Source organism: Giraffa tippelskirchi, chromosome 2 (genome assembly GCF_054371585.1).
Source record: "Giraffa tippelskirchi isolate mGirTip1 chromosome 2, T2T-mGirTip1v1.2.pri, whole genome shotgun sequence".
Lineage (NCBI taxonomy): Eukaryota > Metazoa > Chordata > Mammalia > Artiodactyla > Giraffidae > Giraffa > Giraffa tippelskirchi.
The window spans coordinates 62,421,135-62,444,105 of NC_137276.1; the positions used below are offsets into that span (position 1 = coordinate 62,421,135).

General features: G+C 37.5%; 1 protein-coding gene and 1 pseudogene across 8 annotated transcripts in view; one reads left to right on the forward strand and one right to left on the reverse strand.

The window, feature by feature from the left end:
- ADK (adenosine kinase) overlaps positions 1 to 22,971 on the reverse strand; it is a 519,359-nt gene that overhangs the window by 263,987 nt on the left and 232,401 nt on the right. For all 7 annotated transcript variants that reach the window (XM_081564617.1, XM_081564638.1, XM_081564648.1 and 4 more), the window contains one exon: positions 1,083 to 1,255. In XM_081564617.1, the coding sequence (XP_081420743.1) occupies positions 1,083 to 1,255 (173 nt within the window). The remainder of the gene's footprint in view (positions 1 to 1,082; positions 1,256 to 22,971) is intronic.
- LOC145536129 (large ribosomal subunit protein eL19 pseudogene) lies at positions 2,955 to 4,112 on the forward strand (annotated as a pseudogene). The gene has a single exon (XR_014075660.1). The product of XR_014075660.1 is annotated as a large ribosomal subunit protein eL19 pseudogene (transcript).

Consider the following 22,971-nt stretch of genomic DNA (forward strand, 5'->3'; position numbering starts at 1 on the left):
AAGGGAGATAGGAAATGGAGGAGGACATTCAGCATTTCTAGCTATAAGGTATGTAAAGTATTGAGTGAATTGTTATTTTAAAAGAGATCATCTTTGCAGATTCTAACAATAACAAAAAAAATCATTTTTTTCTTTTTCAATGGAGAAAAAAAGCTCGTGCTGATAAGCAACATGGTAATGTTGATGTTAGCAAATCATGAATGTACTGAAGATATACCCCCACATAACTGCAAAAGGCACAAAAAGAAGCAATGCATGGCAGGCTCTGACAGACAGTGTTCAAGTTCATAGAAAGAAAAATCTTGTGATAAGCAAAGCTGTTTAGAAATGTATTGGCTTGTTATTTGAGTAGTACATTACCCATGACTGAAGTTGTTTAGTATGGACAGATAACTATTTGCCAGAACTGCTTTAGATGATGTAATCCATAAGAGACTGGATATAACGCAATATTTTATACATAATATATATAAAAGTATATTTTATATATATTAAAATATATATGAGCAAATATTTATTTTAACATCTCAATCTCAGGATATGTTGAAAAGGACATTCTTCTTAATGTCAGTTTAGCAAGAACCTAGCTATAAACATTGAATAAAACGTGCTCCATTCTTAACTCTAATTCTCTGGTGGCTCAGCTGGTAAAGAATCTGACTGCAATGCAGGAGACCTGGGTTAAATTCCTGGGTCAGGAAGATTCCCTGGAGAAGGGAATGGCAACCCACTCTAGTATTCTTGCCTGGAGAATTCCATGGACAGAGAAGCCTGGTGGGCTATAGTCCATGGGGTCTCAAAGAGTCGGACACAACTGAGCAACTAACATACACACACATAAAAAGCATATGCAAGAACACATGATCTCTGAATTTTCATTTCATTATGCTTCATGGAGACAATAGCAGGTTCAGGAAAGGAAAAAAAAACTTAAGGAAAAGTAATATAAGGAAGAAGGGTTTATTAAATATTAAAACTAATTAAAAACATGAAGTCTAAATTCCAAACTCAGATGTGAATTCAGATTTTACCAGCGGTTAAACAGTCAATTAGCACAGAGCTTGCCTTCAGAGAACACTGACCTGTTGTCACCGGTGATGCATGCAGCACATGTTCCTGTTGGCTGCTCATTCTGTTCATAGTAATGAGCATCAACATGGGCTTCAGCAGCTTTTTTCTTCAGGATCTCCCCAAATTTATCTATCCCAATGCATCCAAAAAATGTTGCTGCTTTGTGTGGCTTCTGAATCATCCACTGAAAAATGGGAACATAAGTAATTTTAATGGGTCAGAAAAATGGAACACATAGTTCAGTATTCTGTCATGGATGGTGGCATAAAAGGGTTTCTTTGTGAGCAGCTGTCGCTGTTATGAACGGAATTCTATTCCTGTATCACCACGTATGATAACAAATTTGATATAACAACTAGAGAAAATCTTAATACACTTCTTTCAAGGAAAGAAAGAGAGCAGAGCGATTAATTAAGAACTCAGAATCAAAGTCATATAGAACCTTAGGTCACTAATTAGTCTTAATACAGAAAAATAATACCAAGTCCAATAGAAGTAGTGAAGCATCGTCATTAAAAGTCCAGAATTATAATGAATACCGTGTGGGTTCAAATCTTGCCTTTGCCGCTAATTAGCTGAGTAAGTAAGAGCATGCCACTTAATATTTCTATGCCTCACTGTCCTCATCTATAAATGGCAAATAATTATATCTCATAAGGTTTCTGGAGATTAAACTAAGTAATTTAGTGTATATGTATTGCTGGACAAGGTACACAGCACACAGTAAATGATGTATATAGCTGTGGTTGTCTCTATTATATATGTAATTCATATATGTGTGTGTATACACATATATACACAAATATATATGCTAAACGATGTTCAGGTCTAGTAAGTTGCTTTAAAGACAACTTACTTATTCAGAACTAAAGAGTATTAAAAATTATAATTCATTAGTCTCATAAACTTTAATTTATTTGCTATAAATTAATGACAATGTCTTTTAAAATGTATACTTTCTCTTGACTTGTTATCTTTTCTAATTAGGCTCAAACTCCTGAGGTTTTTAACACTTGTATTTGTTACAACAGTCATTTTGTTACTGTAAACATTTATTTTCTTTCTATGACTTTTTAGCAAACTACTCAATATACAATGTCAAGATGTCAAAATCATATTCCCAAATATTTGGAGAAAAGAAACACATGTATCAATATATTTAGTGTTAAAAGGATGAGCAAAGTAAAAAAAGATAATGAAGAGAAATCTGTCAGATAAAGATATAGTAACTGTCTAATGATTTAGCAGTCTAATTCTGCATCTACAGATTTAACCTGAAGATACATGTCCACAAATACAAAACAACATATGCCTAAGTATTCTTTGAGACATTATTTGTTATGAAAAATTATTGGGGAAAAAATGTCCCTCCACAGAAGACTGGGTTAATAAAATATAACAAATCCAATTAATGGAATATAAAAATTAAAAAAAAAGGCAAGCAAAACTATTTGAAATACAACAAATATTTAAATGCAATGTGTAATCCTTACTGGATGTTGGATTGAGAATAAAATCAAACAGCTATAAAATTAGGATAATCACTGAAATTGGAATATGTATAACATATCAGAAAACAGTATTACATAAATTTTAAATTTCTCAAGTAGAGAATACAAAATGCTTCAGAATATATATATATATATATATTTATATTTATATAAAGAAAGAGAAAGCGAAAGCTAAAATGCAAAAAGTTGGTCCATCTATATGATAGGTACAGAGAAGTTCCTTTTACTTCTCTTTATACTTTTCTGTGAAAGACCAAGACAGCATATTAAAAAGCAGAGACAGCACTTTGTTAACAAAGGTCTTAACAGTCAAAGCTATGGTTTTTTGAGGAGTCATGTAGGGATGTGAGAGCTGGACTATGAAGAAGGCTGAGTGCTAAAGAACTGATGCTTTCAAACTGTGGTGCTGGAAAAGACTCTTGAGAGGCCCGTGGACTGCAAGGAGGTCAAACCATGCAATCCTAAAGGAAATCAATGCTGAATATTCATTGGAAAGACTGATGCTGAAGCTGAAGGTTGATACTTTGGCCACCTGGTGGGAAGAGTTGACTCAATGGAAAAGACCCTGATGCTGGGAAAGACTGAAGGCAAAAGGAGAAGGGTGCAGCAGAGGATGAGATGGTTAGATAGCATTACTGACTCAACAGACATGAATTTGAGAAAACTCTGGGAGATAGTGAAGGACGGGGGAGCCTGGAATGCAACAGTCCATGAGGTCGCAAAGAGCTGAATATGACTTAGTGACTGAACAACAACAAATATTTTTCTGTAAGTTAGAAAATTTTCAAACTTAAAGGAAGGGACTAAGATATTATGACTAAATCAGTCATTGAATTTAAAAATAATAATAATTTAGGGCCATGAGTATGCTCAGGCTTCAGAAGAGGCTTGCCTCCAGTGTCCTTCGCTGTGGCAAAAAGAAGGTCTGGTTGGACCCCAATGAGACTAATGAAATCGCCAATGCCAACTCCCGCCAGCAGATTCAGAAGCTGATCAAAGATGGGCTGATCATCCGGAAGCCTGTGACTGTCCATTCCTGGGCTCGATGCCTGAAGAACACCTTGGCTTGCTGGAAGGGCAGGCATATGGGTATAGGTAAGCGAAAGGGCACTGCCAATGCTCGAATGCCCGAGAAGGTAACCTGGATGAGGAGGATGAGAATTCTGTGCCGGCTGCTCAGACGATACCGTGAATCTAAGAAGATTGACCGCCACATGTATCACAGCCTATACCTGAAGGTGAAGGGTAACGTGTTCAAAAACAAGCAGATTCTTATGGAACATATCCACAAGTTGAAGGCAGACAAGGCTCGCAAGAAACTTCTAGCGGACCAGGCTGAGGCTCGCAGGTCTAAGGCCAAGGAAGCCCGCAAGGGCCGTGAAGAGCGGCTCCAGGCCAAGAAGGAGGAAATCATCAAGACTCTGTCCAAGGAGGAAGAGACCAAGAAGAAAAGTTCTCCCCCTCTTCTCTGTACATAGTCGCCTCGGCAGTTGCATAGATCACTCATTCAATAAAAGACAAGCCTTTATCTGCCTACCTCTCTGCTTCCAAAGTCTTCAGTGGGGTCTTAACTGTTTACAGGACCAGAACTGAGGACTGGGATACAGACCCTTCCCTGGGTTCCTGCTTTGTTGCTTCCTTGACTCCTAGCCTCTGGTCAGCCTCATGCCCCCTCCATCCATGGAATGTGGGGCCTACTTTGAAGGGAGGGGAGGAATGACTTCTACCCAAGCTTCGGATATTGTGCTTCAAAACTGCCCTTTACAGCAGAGTATGAGTGGCACCTCAGACACGGTCTCAGATGTTGGTTTTTCATTCGTATTCAGTTGTGAGTTGTCACATTAATTAAAAACAACAGAAAATAGTATGCTTATGCTCCTCAACTGCACTGAGGTTCAAGGTTGCAGTCTGCTGCCTTGGAATCCCAGGACAGTGGGGATTGAACCACACGGGTCCAGAAGGTATGATCTTTTTTTTTTTTTTTAATTAGTTTATTTTCTATTTTTTAACTTTACAATATTGTATTTGTTTTGCCATACATTGACATGAATCCACCATGCATGTACATGTACATGTTTTCCCCTTCCAGAACCCCCCTGCCACCTCCCTCCCCATCCCATCCCTCCAGGTCATTCCGGTGCACCAGCACTGAGCACCCTGTATCATGCATTGCAGAAAGTATGATCTGAACCTGAACTGCTGACTGCTGCCTGAGCTCTTTAGACAGCCTTATTGAGAAAGAACTGAAGCCATCATTTTGAGCATCCCTATTTTTAATTTCTAAACCTTTTTTTCTTTCCTGTCCTTAGCAGGACTGTTTCCTGTTTTGTTTTTTGCTTTATAACCATCAAAAGGGGTGCAAAGGAAAAAAAAGACTTTCTCAGCAAAAGAGTTGGAATAAAGGCACATAACACACTTGTCAAAGCCATTCTGGATTAACTTTATACTCTTTGCAAATGAAAAGTAGGTTTTATCTTCCCTGTTATATGGTTTAGTAATAACCAATAAAATTTTCAATAAAATACCTGCTCTATGAGACAAGTAAAATAAATAAATAAATAAATAGAAATAATAATAATTTAAAATTAACTTATAATTAACGAAACTGTAAATTTTATTGTTTTAACGTGTATGCATGTTTAGTGACGTTTACATTTTGAAATAAAATTTATGATTCATTAAAAAAAAAAAAAAAACTTGGATGATATCAATGCATTCAAATAAGTCAACCTCATGAAGCATTTTAATATGTTAAAATGCATCAATAGCCATACCTAATAAGATTTTAAATCCTTTAATGCACTCTTAGGTAAATTATGAATTTAACAACAGAAAATATGTTTTGTTTTTTTTTTATATAATTTACTTTTACTCATGTAGAATCATGACCGAATGAATTTAACAACAGAAAATATCTGTGTTTTTTTTTTTTTATAATTTACTTTTACTCATGTAGAATCATGACCGAATGAAACCATATCTGCTTTAGGTAGTGAGATAAAAAAAGGGAAAGTCAATAGCAAATTTTACTATGATCGTTTAAATAACTAAAAATGTCATGAAAACATCAATGATAGTAATTACAATGTAATTCAGCCTAATTATAATCAAATTTCATTTGTTAAAAACTGTAGTGTGAAAAAAAGGGCCATATCAACTCACTATTGAGATTAAATCTGATTTATAATTCTTCCCTAATAAGAATTTAAATAAACTAAAATGTTTCCATTACAAATCAACATTACTTGAACCTTCAAAACAAAAAGAATGGACGAATAATAGAAATATTCAGCAGGTTACGTTATGATTCCACTATTGAATATTTCATCATAGGAAACTGGCTAACATTCTGGCAATATCTGATATCAGAATACTGACAAAGAAAAGAACTTTACTCTTGGATCAGTTATTTCCACTTAAAAGTTAGCCAATCTAAAATGAGAGTTTAGTAAGCCAAAGCAGACACATAAAAGAAACAGAAGCCATGTTCACTGCTTCAAAGTTTTTAGTAAACTATCTGAATAAGTCAAGATGTTATAATCAAGGAAGTTGGAAAAGATTAAAAAAATCAATTCTTAAACATTTAATATATGTGTACTAGAGAATAAAATGATGAAAATAACAGTCCCTAAAACAAAGTCAAAATCATTACATTCTTAGAGTTTCTAGAAGGATTGAACCTTCAATCATAACTTGCTTCAATCATTACCGTTTTTTTCAAGGTAAAATCAACTTACCCAGTTTTTTGTTCCTGTAAGTATAGTACATCATTAAACACATATCTTTAACTTACAATCTAGCTCCGAGAGAGAAGCAGGGTTCAGAATTACCCTTGTGCTATAAATAACTAAAAAGAAAACCAAAAGGAAAAAACTATAGAATTTACAAACACTGGCCAACAGGAAGAGCTGGATTGTAATCTTTGATAGAAAAGACACAAGGTAAGCCCTGAGTTTTGCCAAGAGAACACACTGGTAATAGCAAACACCCTATTCCAACAACACAAGAGAAGACTACACATGGACATCACCAGATGGTCAACACCAAAATCAGATTGATTATATTCTTTGCAGCCAAAGATGGAGAAGCTCTATACATTCAGCAAAAACAAGACCGGGAGCGGACTGTGGCTCAGATCATGAACTGCTTATTGCCAAATTCAGACTTAAATTGAAGAAAGTAGGGAAAACCACTAGTCCATTCAGGTATGACCTAGATCAAATCCCTTATGAGTATACAGTAGAAGTGACAAACAGATTTAAGGGACTAGATCTGATAGACAAGAGTGCCTGATGAACTATGGACAGAGGTTCGTGACACTGTACAGGAGGCAGGGATCAAGACAGTCCCCATGGAAAAGAAATGCAAAAAAAGCAAAATGGCTGTCTGAGGAGGCCTTACATAGCTGGGAAGAGAAGAGAAGCAAAAAGCAAAGGAGAAAAGGAAAGATGTTCCCATCTGAATGCAGAGTTCCAAAGAATAGCAAGGAGAGATAAGAAAGCCTTCCTCAGCAACCAATGCAAAGAAATAGAGGAAAACAACAGGTTGGGAAAGACTAGCGATCTATTCAAGAAAATTAGAGATATCAAAGGAACATTTCATGCAAAGATAGGCTCAATAAAGGACAGAAATGGTATGGATGTAACAGAGGCAGAAGATATTAAGAAAAGGTGGCAAGAATACACAGAAGAACTATACAAAAAAGATCTTCATGACCCAGATAATCACGATGCTGTGATCACTCACCTAGAGCCAGACATCCTGCAATGGGAAGTCAAGTGGGACTTAGAAAGCATCACTACGAACAAAGCTAGTGGAGGTGATGGAATTCCAGTTGAACTATTTCAAATCCTGATAGATGATGCTGTGAAAGTGCTGCACTCGATATGCCAGCAAATTTGGAAAACTCAGCAGTGGCCACAGGATTGGAAAAGGTCAGTTTTCATTCCAATCCCAAAGAAAGGCAATGCCAAAGAATGCTCAAACTACCGCACAGTTGCACTCATCTCACATGCTAGTAAAGTAATGCTCAAAATTCTCCAAGCCAGGCTTCAACAATATGTGAACCATGAACTTCCAGATGTTCAAGCTGGTTTTAGAAAAGGCAGAGGAACCAGAGATCAAATTGCCAATATCTTCTGGATCATCGAAAAAGCAAGAGAGTTCCAGAAAAACATCTATTTCTGCTTTATTGACTATGCCAAAGCCTTTGACTGTGTGGATCACAATAAACTGTGGAAAATTCTGAAAGAGATGGGAATATCAGACCACCTGACCCGTCTCTTGAGAAACCTGTATGCAGGTCAGGAAGCAACAGTTAGAACTGGACATGGAACAACAGACTGGTTCCAAATAGGAAAAGGAGTACGTCAAGGCTGTATATTGTCACCCTGCTTATTCAACTCATATGCAGAGTATATCATGAGAAATGCTGGGCTGGAAGAAACACAAGCTGGAATCAATATCGCCAGGAGAAATATCAATAACCTCAGATATGCAGATGACACCACCCTTATGGCAGAAAGTGAAGAAGAACTAAAGAGCCTCTTAATGAAAGTGAAAGAGGAGAGTGAAAAAGTTGGCTTAAAGCTCAATGTTCAGAAAACTAAGATCATGGCATCTGGTCCCATCACTTCATGGGAAATAAAGGGGAAACAGTGGAAACAGTGTCTGATTTTATTTTTTTGAGCTCCAAAATCACTGCTGATGGTGATTGCAGCCATGAAATTAAAAGATGCTTACTCCTTGGAAGGAAGGTTATGGCCAACCTAGATAGCATATTTAAAAGCACAGACATTACTTTGCCAACAAAACTCCGTCTAGTCAAGGCTATGGTTTTTCCAGTGGTCATGTATGGATATGAGAGTTGGACGGTGAAGAAAGCTGAGCACCAAAGAATTGATGCTTTTGAACTGTGGTGTTGGAGAAGACTCTTGAGAGTCCCTTGGACTGCAAGGAGATCCAACCAGTCCATCCTAAAGGAGATCAATCCTGGGTGTTCATTGGAAGGACTGATGTTGAAGCTGAAACTCCAATACTTTGGCCACCTCATGCGAAGAGTTGACTCATTGGAAAAGACCCTAATGCTGGGTAGGATTGGGCGCAGGAGGAGAAGGGGACGACAGAGGATGAGATGGTTGGATGGCATCACTGACTCGACGGACATAGGTTTGGGTAGACTCCAGGAGTTAGTGATGGACAGAGAGGCCTGGCATGCTGCAATTCATGGGGTCGCAAAGAGTCGGACACGACTGAGCAACTGAACTGAACTGAACTGAAGCCGTGACATCACGTAGTCTCTCTGCCAGTAAGCAATTTACAGATTATGGTGCAGGGAGGAAGAAGACAAACACAACCTGGCATTCTCACTGAAATGAGCAGACAGAGCTAAGTGTTGAAGGAGAGTCAAGAGACTTGAAATTTTGCAAAAGAGTTTCAAAGAGGAATGAGCTGAAATCCACGTAGAGTAACTACTGAGGCTTTGGCTGGGGACCAATCCGTACGTGTTTAAGGAATATCTGAGATCACAAAGAATCTCATATAAATGCTTTAGGATTAAAAAGTGACTTTATCAAGGTCTCAGGAGTCAGTTCAGTTCAGTTCAGTCACTCAGTTGTGTACAACTCCTTGCGACCCCATGGACTGCAGCACACCAGGCTTCCCTGTCCATCACCAACTCCCAGAGCTTACTCAAACTCATGCCCATTGAGTTGGTGATGCAATGCAACCATTTCATCCTCTGTCGTTCCCTTCTCTTCCCACTTTCAATCTTTCCCAGCATCAGGGTCTTTTCCAAATGAGTCAGTTCTTCGCATCAGGTGGCCAAAGTATTGGAGTTTCAGCTTCCGCGTCAGTCCTTCCAATGATATTCAGCATTGATTTCCTTTAGGATGGACTGGTTGGATCTCCTTGAAGTCCAATGGACTCTCAAGAGTCTTCTCCAACACCACAGTTCAAACGCATCAATTCTTCGGTGTTCAGCTTTCTTCACCGTCCAACTCTCACATCCATACATGACTACTGGAAAAACCACAGCCTTGACTAGACAGACCTTTGTTGGCAAAGTAACATCTCTGCTTTTTAATATGATGTCTAGATTGGTCATAGCTTTTCTTCCAAAGAGCAAGTGTCTCTTAATTTCATGGTTGCAGTCACCATCTGCAGTGATTTTGGAGCCCAAGAAAATAAAGTCTGACACTGTTTCCAGATTCCCCATCTATTTGCTATGAAGTGATGGGACCTGATTCCATGATCTTCATTTTTTAAATGTTGAGTTTTAAGCCAACCCTTTCATTCTCCTCTTGCACTTTCATCAAAGGCCTTTTAGTTCTTCTTCATTTTCTGCCATAAATGTGGTGTCATCTGCGTATCTGAGGTTTTTGATATTTCTCCCATCAATCTTGATTCCAGCTTATGTTTCATCCAGCCTGGCACTTCTCAGGAAGTACTCTGCATATAAGTTAAATTAGCAGGGTGACATAAATTAAAAGATTCTTACTTCTTGGAAGGAAGGTTATGGCCAACCTAGATAGCATATTTAAAAGCAGAGACATTACTTTGCCAACAAAAGTCCATCTAGTCAAGGCTATGGTTTTTCCAGTGGTCATGTATGGATGTGAGAGTTGGACAGTGAAGAAAGCTGAGCGCCACAGAATTGATGCTTTTGAACTGTGGTGTTGGAGAAGACTCTTGAGAGTCCCTTGAACAGCAAGGAGATCCAATCAATCCATCCTAAAGGAGATCAATCCTGGGCGTTCATTGCAAGGACTCCTGTTGAAGCTGAAACTCCAATACTTTGGCCACTTCATGCAAAGAGTTGACTCATTGGAAAAGACCCTAATGCTGGGTCAGATTGGGGGCAGGAGGAGAAGGGGACAACAGAGGATGGATGATATGGTTGGATGGCATCACCAACTTGATGGACATGGGTTTGGGCAGACTCCGGGAGTTGGTGATGGACAGAGAGGCCTGGCGTGCTGCAATTCATGGGGTCACAAAGAGTCGGACATGACTGAGCGATTGTACTGAACTGAGCAGGATGACAACATATAGCCTTTATGTACTTCTTTCCCGATTTGGAACCACTCTGTTGTTCCTTGTCCTGTTCTAACTGTTGCTTCTTGGCCCGCATACAGATTTCTCAGGAGGCATGTAAGGTGGTCTGGTATTCCCATCTCTTTAAGAATTTTCCAGTTTGTTGTGATCCACACAGGCTTTGGTGTAGTCAATGAAGCAGAAGTAGATGTCTTTCTGGAACTCTCTTACTTTTTCGATGATCCAGAGGATGTTGGCAATTTGATCTCTGGTTCCTCTGCCATTTCTAAATCCAGCTTGAATATCTGGAAGTTCACGATTCACGTACTGTTGAAGCCTGGCTTGGAGAAGCCTGACTCAGGAGTCAAGATCATTAGAAAAAAAAAATCTAATGTGATTCTATATACTACCAAGGAATAGTTGAAATTTAAAATTAAGAAAACAATGTCATTTACAACATCAAGAAATGAAACATACTGGGATAAATTTAAGAAAACGTGCAAAATCTGTACAGAGAACCCTATATATGTTTGCTAAGAGGGAAAAATATCTACATAAATAGAGCTATATACTATATGCACGGATTAGGAAAAAATATGTATACACACACACACACACACACACACATTTTTGGCCATGCTGTGTGGTTTGCAGGGTCTTAGTTCCCTGACTATAGACTGAATCTGGTCACTCAGCAGTGAAAGCGTCGAGTCCTACCACTGGACTGCCAGGGAATTCCCCAAAACTCAGTTCTTGTTAAAAAAAGAATTCTCCGTTAATAGATTCAGAGAGCCATTGCAAATCCTAATCAAAATCTCAATGAGGACTTCCCTGGTGGTCAAATGGTTAAGAATCTCCCTGCCAATGCAAGGGACAGGGGTTCAATCCCTGGTCCTGAAAGATTTCACACGTTGCGGGGCAACTAAACCCATGTGCAGCAACTAATAAGCCTGCATGGCACAAGTACTGAGGCCTGCTTGCCCTAGAGCCCACACACTGCAACAAGAGAAGACAGGGCAATGAGAAGCCTGCATACGGCAACTAAAGAGAGCCCCCTCTCCTGCAATTAGAGAAAGCTCGTGGGCAGCACTGAAGACCCAGCTCAGCCATGAATAAATAAATAAAAACTAAAAAAGACCCCCAAAACTCTCAGTAGAATTTTTCAGGATGTACCAAAAAACTGGTTCTATCAAAAGGAAAAGAAGAAGTAACTAGAACAGTCAAAGGTTAGGAGGTAGGCAGTGTGACAGAAATTAACAGTGATTTAAATTCCAATGTCTTCAAATATAAAATGTGGATAATATAATCTGTGATCTTATAAGGATGCTTTAAGAATTAGAAATAGACTAACAAAACATGCACTTTAGTTCTGTAAAAGATATGAAACGGCTCTTACTATCTGTAAGTAACTACACCTAACAGGAGAACCAGAAAGTTATCACTGTTAACTTTAAATAAACACATGAATTAGTTGAATACAATTTTGAAAGCAATAGTAAAGATACCATGTTACCAGGAAACACCCGGGAGGGAGATTAATTGCAGCTGAGAGGACCAGAAGAGCCTTCCAGAGATGGGTGACATTATCAACTAGTCTGAAGGATGGGTATAATTTTCAAAAATAGCAATGAACTGGAAAGAAAGTAGAAGCATAGAGCACATGCCTCCTTTACTGTGTTAGGAAAAAGAAGTTTTATTTACTAAATAGTTAGTTCTAAACAACATAGTATTTATTTCATAGCAATTTAGTCCCTGTTGAGCACTACAAAATTCTCAAACCTTGGAATCAGACTGGTCACCACCACACTCATTTCCTGTCTCACAATGATTTTTGAGCAGTGCTTTTTTTTTTTTTAATCACAGAAACCCAATTTTACAAAGTTTATGATACCACCAAAAGAAAGATTGCAATCCAATTTTAAAATGGAAATATCTGAAGCGAGTGGTTTGTACTATGTCTAATAGGTAACATTGTTTCCCTAGAAAATTTAAAATATACTATAGAACCAAACTGGGTCCACACAGATGAGACCTTGGCACACAGAGAAATGAGAAATGAGAATGGTGTTAATAAAAATAATGAGAAAGAGAAATAAAGGAAAATAAACATTTGTCAATTAGGAGTATAATTACAGAGCATTATGTATGAGGATGGTGTCATCTGCACATCTGAGGTTATGCCATCTGCATATCAGATACGGAGATGACACCACCCTTATGGCAGAAAGTGTAGAGGAACTAAAGAGCTTCTTGATGAAGGTGAAAGAGGAGAGTGAAAAAGCTGGCTTAAAACTCAACATTCAGAAAACGAAGATTGTGTCCTCTGTTCCCATCACTTCATGGCAGATAGATGGGGAAACAATGGAAACAGTGACAGTCTTTATTTTTGTGGGCTCCAAAATCACTGCAGATGGTGACTGCAATCATGAAATTAAAAGACACTTAGCTCCTTGGAAGAAAAGCTATGATAAACCTTGACAGCGTATTAAAAAGCAGAGACATTACTTTGCCAACAAAGGTCCATCTAGTCAAAGCTATGGTTTTTCCAGTAGTCAATTACGGATGTGAGAGTTGGACCATAAAGACGGCTGAGTGCCGGAGAATTGATGATTTTGAACTGTGGTGTTGGAGAAGACTCTTGAGAGTCCCTTGGACAGCAAGAAGATCAAACCAGTCAATCTTAGAGGAAATCAGTGCTGAATATCATTGGAAAGACTGATGCTGAAGCTGAAGCTCCAATACTTTGGCTACCTGATGTGAAAAGCCGACTCATTGGAAAAGACCTTGATGCTGGGAAAGATTGAAGGAAGGAGGAGAAGGAGATGACAGAGGATGAGATGGTTGGATGGCATCACTGATTCAATGGACATGAGTCTGACTAAGCTCCAGGAGATGGTGAAGGACAGGGAAGCCTGGCGTGCTGCAGTTCATGGGGTCAGTCACAAAGAGTCGGACATGAGTGAGCAACTGATCGACAACAAATATGTGAGCAAAGAGACTGATGAGAGCAAATATCTAGGTGAGATCATCAAATGCCACTTTAAGAAGTTTAGGCAACATTCTATAGGTAGAAAGGTGCACAGGAGGGTTTTTTAGCAAAAACGAGAGGATAAGAGATATCTCATAAGGTAAGAAACCAGGAGGAGGAAATTTACAACTGGATTTAAATAGGAGCTGAATAAATGACATATTAAGCGTCACATCAAGAGACTTAAACAACATATGGAAAGATGTCTATTAACTTCACCTTTCAGATGAATTTTCTCTTTGTCACCTAAATGTAATATTTAGGACAATATAAATGACAATGATGCTCAAGAACCCATCACTTCTAAAATAATGCTACTTTAATTAAATCCATTAAGAATGATGAAGAAGGACAACACCTAGATACTAAAATACTTGCAAGATAAGCCTAAGATAAAAAATTTTCTAAGAGAAAACCCAATGAGGCATTTCAAGAAAACCATAAAGCACAACTATTAGAAATTATATGTCAAAACCGAGAAATAATAGCAACAAAGCAGACTGCAAAGGGTGATGAGGAAATCAAAATTGAGGTAGTTGGTTAGGAAAACTGCATATATCACAAAGCTTAAAGGATTGATTCTCTGAGATGACTGCTATGCTACCAAGTCAGTCAGAGTGAAACACAAATATCATAAATATTATCAAGAATCCATTCTTCTTCAATGACTAGTAATACTATTCTCCTGTCCTGCCAAAGATGCTTCATTTTCACCTACTGGTATCCAACCCATTAGTAAAAACCCATTCCCAATAATCCTACTATTACCCCCAGATAGGTTTTTAGTTATTTCTGTTGTTAAATACGTGTTAACATCTATTTCTCTGAAGAGATTTTGGGAAACTTTGGCCTACTAGAAAAATCAAACAAATAAGCAAACTTTAGACTCAGACATATGTAAGTTCATTTAGTCATGTGATGGTAAATTATATACTCTATGAAAAATTATATTTTGTGCAGAATTATTATGAGAATTAACAAGATAATGAAAGTAAAGTGCCTAAAGCAGTACCTATTAAAGAGTACCAATGATGACAATAACAGGACACTGAGATATAATAAAAATAAATTTTAGTGTAACTTCATTTAGCTCATTTGGTAAGTATTTCTGATCACTGAACATCTGCTGGACATTACTGTAGTAAATAATAGATAAAGAAACAATTCTCTCTTTAGTAGACTTGTTTTCTTCTTCTGATCCAGGAGTATTAACCAGCCTGGAATCTACTCTTCTGATCCTATCCATTTTTATATATATATAAAGTGTGACAGTGAGTGAGTGAGTGAGCAAGAGAGAATGAGAACATAACTGCAGCACATAGGAGTAGCATGTATATTAGACTTTGGGGAGTGACCAAAGAAGATATCCTAAGGGTAACATAAGGACCTGTGTCCAAACTGAAATTTATAGGAAATAAGGGACATGTGGGTCTTGGGTGGGATAGTTAATTTTCAACGGGAGAAGAATGACAAAAAGGCCCAGAAGCAAAAAAGAGACTACTGAAATTAAAGAACTAAAATAAATTCAGTATTCCTAAAAGGAGTTTTGTGTAAATGCAGTGAATGAAGATAAATCAGAAAAGGGCTTAGAATCAAAATGCTTATAACTGACCCTTTAAAACTGTATTCTAAAGATACACTATTTTCTAAAGCATACAATAAATGTAAACTGGATAAGTCCACTTGGAGATATCATTAATAATAAACCATTAGTCCAGGTTAAAGGTTTAACAGAAGATGGAGTATAATGTTGGCACAGAATAAAATTTTAACTATTCTTTTAATCACTACTATTGTAATTATTATACAGGTATCAATAACACTATTATTTCTAAAGCAAATTGTTAAATACTGAGATTACTAAAAAGGAGTTTGAATTTTATTTTCTAATGAAATTTGTACCCTATCTGAGGTCTATGGGCTCCAATCAGGTCAAGGTATACGTGAGAGAAAGCAGGGAATCCATGAACTCTCTGAAATATAAGGAAATTCTGATTAATTTTTCAGAAAAGAGGATTCATGAATTTCATTCGATTCTTAAAAGGGATTAGACACACCAGAGAGAAAGGAGGGGAAGAGAAATGGTGTAGGGGGAACACAGCTATAGCTAGGGTAGATGCCTTTTTCTTTTCAAACGTAAGAGTAAGAAGGCTATAGGACTGCAACAAGTTAACCAAGAAAACCAGTGATTCAAAACTATTCACCTAAATTATCAGAAACATTTTTAAACAACTTAATATTATTTGAAATTGTTACTCAATTTCTTCATTTATCAAAAATAAGTAGCCCAGATTTATTTCCAAAAGTCTCCAAAAGCAGATGATAAAAAGATAACACAGCACCTGAATACAGTGCTATAACAGGATTCAGGTTTTTATTCAATCTGCTTTTCAACAGAGGTCTTTGGGAAATAAGATTTCTACCAAACAGATAATTTATACTCTATTTCTATGTTCTCCCAAGATTTTAAAAATTAGGCCTACCTTTCTTTTATTTTCTTGCTATGCACAATTAAGTCTTACTTTTAGGTCAAAATAGAGATATCTTACAAGGAGAAATTTGATTTGTTAAAAAAAAATCTTATAGAAAAAGTCTTCAGAAACAGAATTCAATATAACATTTCCATGACGTTACCTGAACTTGTTATATTCCCTTACAAAGTGAAATGATGTTGTAAATATACGTAGCCAATACACTGAGGGGGTTTAAGACACACTACTCCAAGTTATGGCACAGTGGCTAAAGTAATTTGAAAAAAAAGGCAGAAGCAAGAAAATGATCACTCTTACCATCCCTTTCCTCTCCTGAAACAGGTCATAAAACCCTCATGTGTGAGGCGCCTTCCCTGTATCTGAAGAATCCTAACAAAAAGACCTTGCTACGTTTCCTCCAGTTAACACTTGCTCATACTCTCTGATCTATTGTTATTTCTGTAAGATTTCCCTTTCTTCATTAAAGCTAGCTACACAGGACAAACTGTTTGCTTGGATCTTCATTGCCTTAAGAAGGCTCTCATGTCACATACAATTTATATTAAATAAATTTGTATGTTTTGTCAGTTTGATTTTCAAACCTAGCCAGGGACCCTATGAGAGTCAAGGAAAATTTTTCATCTCCTACAATTGCCAAGAAACTTCAAAATAATGGAGATAGTAGCAATAGCTGCTCTAGTTTAAAGGACATTTTATTTATCTGTATTTTCTACCATAATTTAAAAATGAAGTCTAAAATCACTTTAATTTTCCCCATATAGTCTAAATACCTTCCTCTGACAATTTAAGAAAAAACTGCAATAAAAAAAAAAAAAAACCTTCAGCTAAAAAGCGCTGTAATTAATAAACGATGTTGTTCAGTCACTCAAGTCAGGTCCGACTCTTTGCAACCCCATGGACTGCGGCAGCAAGGCTTCCTTTTAGAAACAAAAATATAATTGAGAGTTAAATTAGTGGGCCCTTACTTTATGTTAGAAAATATGCTAATGATTTACCTACTTATGTAATTTCAGCTAATCTGAACCACCAAGTACAATATACTTACTATTCCAATTTCACAGATGAGGAAAATAGGTCAGTGGTACATTCAAGTCTGGATTATTTTAGAAGGTATACTCTCAATCACTACTCTAGATATAGGAAAGAAAGTGAACTAAAGAAAATTTTACTGGGAAGAGTGTCCTCAGTTCTCAGACATGCAGCCAGCTTTGAAAAGAGTAACCTTGAATAAGTAACTTAATCTCTCTAGCTTTCACTGTTCTCAACTGTAAAAGCCAGCAAATCATGATGCGTTTCTAAGATATCCATCACTTCAAACTACAAAAAAAAAAAAAAAACACATCAATATACAGTATATGAAACAAGAAAAAAATCACCACAGAAGCTAATTGTGGCCAATTAAAACTGGGGCAGAGAGGTGAGGAGAATAAGAAACTGTTGGAGAAAAACCACTGTGGGCCTTTAAAGGTAAAAATGTCACTCAGATGCATTCGTGCAGAAATTCTACAAAATCCACAGAGAAACAATCCAAATAATAACCAAAGAGCAAGAGAAGAATTGAAAAAAATCCTTCTCCTTTACGATTTCTGGCATACACATTATAAAAAGAAAAATCCCTCAAGGCAGTAAACATCTGCCCATCAATGCTTATCAGAATCAACATCAAAAACATAAGGCAAAGGTCAAGTCAAAGTTTATTGACAATGATGAACTATGACAGCCTCTATTAAATTACCCCTTCTTTCAAGGTGTATGTGATCAAAGCAGCAAAGATATTTTCACTCAGTCACATAACAAGCTATTTGTTGAGATTGAAACATCTGGTCAATATCTCCTAACACTGCAATTTCATGCACAGTTAGCATTAGGGCACATTTCTTCTCCTCTTCTTACAGGGTCCATAAGGGTGGCACATATGGCTGATCATTTCATTCAAAAAGGATTCAATTCAAGGCATTACACACAATCGTCTGTGCTTTATGGTGTTTTAAGTCTACCTGCCATCGTTTTCCATCATCATTGCTCACTGCTGTTCTCTTCGACTATAAAAGCCTGCCAATATGACAGAGCACTTAAAGCTTAACAGCCTTCCTCCACTAGAGTTAGAAAGCATTTAAGGCAAAGGAATCTATAAAGTAGCAGGTCATTTTCTATTGTCAACAACTCCCAATACATTAAACTATTTACCATTTAAGCAAAGATATAGTATAGGTTAGAAAAGTAATTTTTAATGTCAAATCAAATGCTTAACTTTCTGCATGACAGATCTATGAAAGTATATTGTTTTGGTATAGTTTTAACTCATAATAAATTACTTTAAAACAATATTATAGGAATATTTTAATATTAATTTTAGTAGGGGATTTCAGAATTTTTTTTTACAACTTGCCAAAGAGCAATTCTATAGGAAGAGAATAGGGATGCTACAATTTTATCAGTTTCCTACACTGAAAATTTTCCATTTGCAATTCATGCATTTGTTGTCATGGTAACAGGGGCCTTTCTTATATACTAACAGTAGTAAACCTGAACTCACACCATAGATTTCTCATTTTTCCCTTTCTTCCTTTAAGATAATAGCTTCAAGGGAAAAAAGGGGTGGGGGTAGGAAACATCTTTAAAGCTACTATTTTACATTTCCTTTCACACATCATTGTAACAGTCAGTATAACTATATGACTACAGCTATCTTCTGAAACATAAGGATTTGCCTAATTTTAATAACCAAATGAATTTCAAGGAAGAAACTTTCTTCTAGTGATAAAGAATCATGTATGATCATCTTACAATTAGCAATATGCAATGGTTGATGAAACAAGGAGAGTAGCAAAAGAACAAGACAATAAAAATCTAAGTTAGGTGTAATGCCCAGGGCTGCTACTCTGGCATGTAAAGTAAATATTTTGGTTGTTCGTCTGTGCATTAATCTAGTCAGTCAATCCAACCTGAAGCTATTTACTGAATGAGTCTATGGGCCAGACACCAGACTGGCAATGAAACACAAAGTTGAACAAGTTAGAATCAGTTCTTACCTCAGAGAGATCCCAAAGAAAAGAAAAGAAAACAAACAAATGCAAAGCAAATAAAACAAAAACATTGAACAGAGAAATAAAATAATTGCAAGAAATGCCAAAAAGGAAAAAAACAAGTGGCTGAGAAGGAGAAAGGCATGGGAGAGAGAAACAAGGAAATAATTTACCTTAAATAGGCCTGCCTAAAGAAGAACAAGTTGAGACATAAAATACATTAAGTAAGCTAAATAGGCAAAAAGTGAGGTGGGGGTGGGGACTCTTCCAAACAGAGGAGAAGCAAGTGCAAAACTTCTAAGGCACAGAAGAAGCTGACATACATTCAAGAAACTGAAGAAAAAATTGTTTATAGTAGCTAAGTTTTGACACATATGTAGGTTCCAGATAATGCACACCTTATTGGCTATGGTAAAGAGAATAAATTTTATACAGAGTGCAACAGAATGCTACTGAAGTATTTTAAACAACAAAGCCAAATTATTGAATTTACATTTAAATTTAAATAGAACCAATGTTACTATTACATATAAAGGATTTTTATACTATAGATAAACAGACAGGCAATGAAGATATCAGTTGTGTGTGCATGCTCAGTCAGTAAGTCGTGTCCGACTCCTTGAGACCCCATGGATTGTAGCCAGCCAGGCTCCTCTCTCCATGGGATTTTCCAGACAAGAATACTGGAGTCAGCTGCCATTTCCTGCATTTCCTGCATTGGCAGGCGGATTCTGTACCACTGAGCCACCTGGGAAGCCTAAAAGATATCAATTAGGATGGTATAATTCACATCCTGCATCCAGCCCTTTGGAAAAGCTAATTGCTTCTATCCTCATTTTATTTCCAAATTTTAACTACTTTTTTTTTCAAGAGGTTTTGTTGATTTCACTGCTACCACTCATCCAAGTTACCATAATCTCTTGCCTGAACTGTTGCAAAACTTTCCTGATGTCTTTGCCTCCTTTCTTGACAGCCTCCTTTTAAATTGTACATCAGTAAATGTCATTCCTTTGCTTAAAACCCTGTAACGCTCTTCGGATCACTCAGTAAGAAGCAAAACTTCTTAGATTAGTCTGTGAGGCCATACAGGTTCAAGTCAATCTTCTTTACCTCCTATTACCTCTCTAACCTCATCTTCTGTTACTCTTCATATCCTGCTGCAACCACAATGAACTCCTTGCAGGATTCTGAAACATGCCAAGCATGCTCTCCCTTAGCACCTACTGTCACTCTACTAGACTGGACTTTCCCAGTGAGCCAGATTTCCCAGTGATTCCCTCATCTAAAAATTCTTCACACAAATCTAAACAAAACTATTCCACACACACTCTATTATTATAAAACATTCCTTTTGTTCCAACATTCCCAATACTCTCCCAATTCTCTTTTACTTTTAATTATTTTGCTTTTATAAAATTTAATAAACTGAAATCTCAGTTAAAATAAAACTGTGGAGACCAGTGGGAGGAACCTGTCCTTTTCTTGCCTGGCAAGAGCTCAGCCAATGAGAAACTGTCATCACTCAGTCAATGAAAAGTCACTTATTTTGACCTCTCAGTTTCCCCCGTGGACTCTTCTTTTATTAAATCCTCCCAATTTATTTTCACTTCCTTAAGAGTCCTCCTAGAGTTTCCCTAGCGGCTGAGTGGTAAAGAATCTGCCTGCCAACGAAGGAGACACATGTTCGATCCCTGATATGGGAGGATCCTACAGGTCTCAGACCAATTAAGCCTATGTAGCACAACAACTGAGGCAGTGTTCTACAGGCTGGGAGCAGAAACTACTGAAGACTGCTGCGCCCTAGAGCCTGAGCCCTGCAACAAGAGAAGCCACTTCAGTAAGAAGCCTGTGCAGAGCAACTAGAAAAAAACCTGCACACCAGTGAAGACTGAGAACAGGCAAAAACATAAATAAATAAAAGAGTCCTCTCCTCCTTCCTTTGTAGGGACCTGCATAAGGCTTGTCATGGTTGCAGACCCCCAGTTACGATGGTTTGTTGATCCTGAATCAACACATTTTTCCTAAAGAAAATTTTTTAAGGTCAACACCTAACACATTACATTATTTGTATGTCTTCCTCCCACTAAAATAAGTTACATGGAGGTTGTTGTTGCTGCTTAGTTGCTAAGTACAACTGCTTGCAACTTCATAAACTGCAGCATGCCAGGCTTTCCCGTCCTTCACTCTTCCACAATGGAAATGAGTTCGAGTTAGTCAGTCGGTGATGTCATCCAACCATCTCATCCTCTGTCAACCCCTTCTCCTCTTGCCCCTAATCTTTCCCAGCATCTGGGTCTTTTCCAGTGAGTCTGCTCCTCGCTTCAGGTGTGAAGAGCATGGACTTGCAAGGAGTTGTAACTCCTTGCGAAGTACATGGAGGTAGAATTTTTATTTGTTCTGCTCATCAGTGCATCCTTAGAAATTGACACACAGTAGATACTCAATTTTCAACAAGAAAATAAGAGATACCAAGGGAAAATTTCATGCAAAGATAAACACAATCAAGGACAGAAACGGTATGGACCTAACAGAAGCAGAAGATATTAATAAGAGGTGGCAAGAATACACAGGAGAACTGTACAAAAAAGGTCATAATAACCCAGATAACCACGATGGTGTAGTCTCTCACCTACAGCGAGATATGCTGGAGTATGAAGTGAAGTGGGCCTTAGGAAGCATTGCTACAAACAAAGCTAGTGGAGGTGATGAAATTCCAGCTGAGCTACTTCAAATCCTAAAAGATTATGCTGTTGAAGTGCTGCAGTCAATATGCTGGCAAATTTGGAAAACTTAGCACTGGCCACACGAATGGAAAAGTTCAATTTTCATTGCAATCCCAAAGAAGGAAAATGCCAAAGAATGTTCAAACTACTGTACAATTGTACACATTTCAAATGCTAACAAGGTAATGCTCAAAATCCTTCAAGCTAGGCTTCAACAATACATGACCCGAAAACTTCCAGAAGTACAAGCTGGATTAAGAAAAGGCAGAGGAACCAGAGATCAAATTGGCAACATTCACTGGATCATAGAAAATGCAAGGGAATTCCAGAAAAACCTCTACTTCTGCTTTACTGACTATGCTAAAGCCTTTGACTATGTGGATCACAACAAACTGTGGAAAATTCTTCAAGAGATAGGAATACCAGACCACCTTACTTGCCTCCAGAGAAACCTGTATGCAGGTCAAGAAGCAACAGTTAGAACCGGACATGGAACAACGGACTGGTTCCAAATAGGAAAAGGAGTACGTCAAGGCTGTATATCGTCACCCTGCTTATTTAACTTATATGCAGAGTACATCATGCGAAACACCAGGCTGAATGAAGCACAAGCTGGAATCATGATTGCTGGGAGAAACACCAATAACCTCAGATACGCAGATGACAACATCTTAAGAGCAGCCATGAAATTAGAAGATGCTTGCTCCTTGGAAGAAAAGCCATGACAAACCTAGACTGCCTTTAAAATGTATTATCCAGAATTGAAAGAGACGCGTGTACCCCAATGTTCATCGCAGCACTGTTTACAATAGCCAGGACATGGAAGCAACCTAGATGTCCATCAGCAGACGAATGGATAAGGAAGCTGTGGTACATATACACAATGGAATATTACTCAGCCATTAAAAAAATACATTTGAATCGGTTCTACTGAGATGGATGAAACTGGAGCCCATTATACAGAGTGAAGTAAGCCAGAAAGAAAAACAACAATACAGTATACTAATGCATATATATGGAATTTGAAAGATGGTAACGATAATCCTATATGCGAGACAGAATAAGAGACACAGATGCATGGAACAA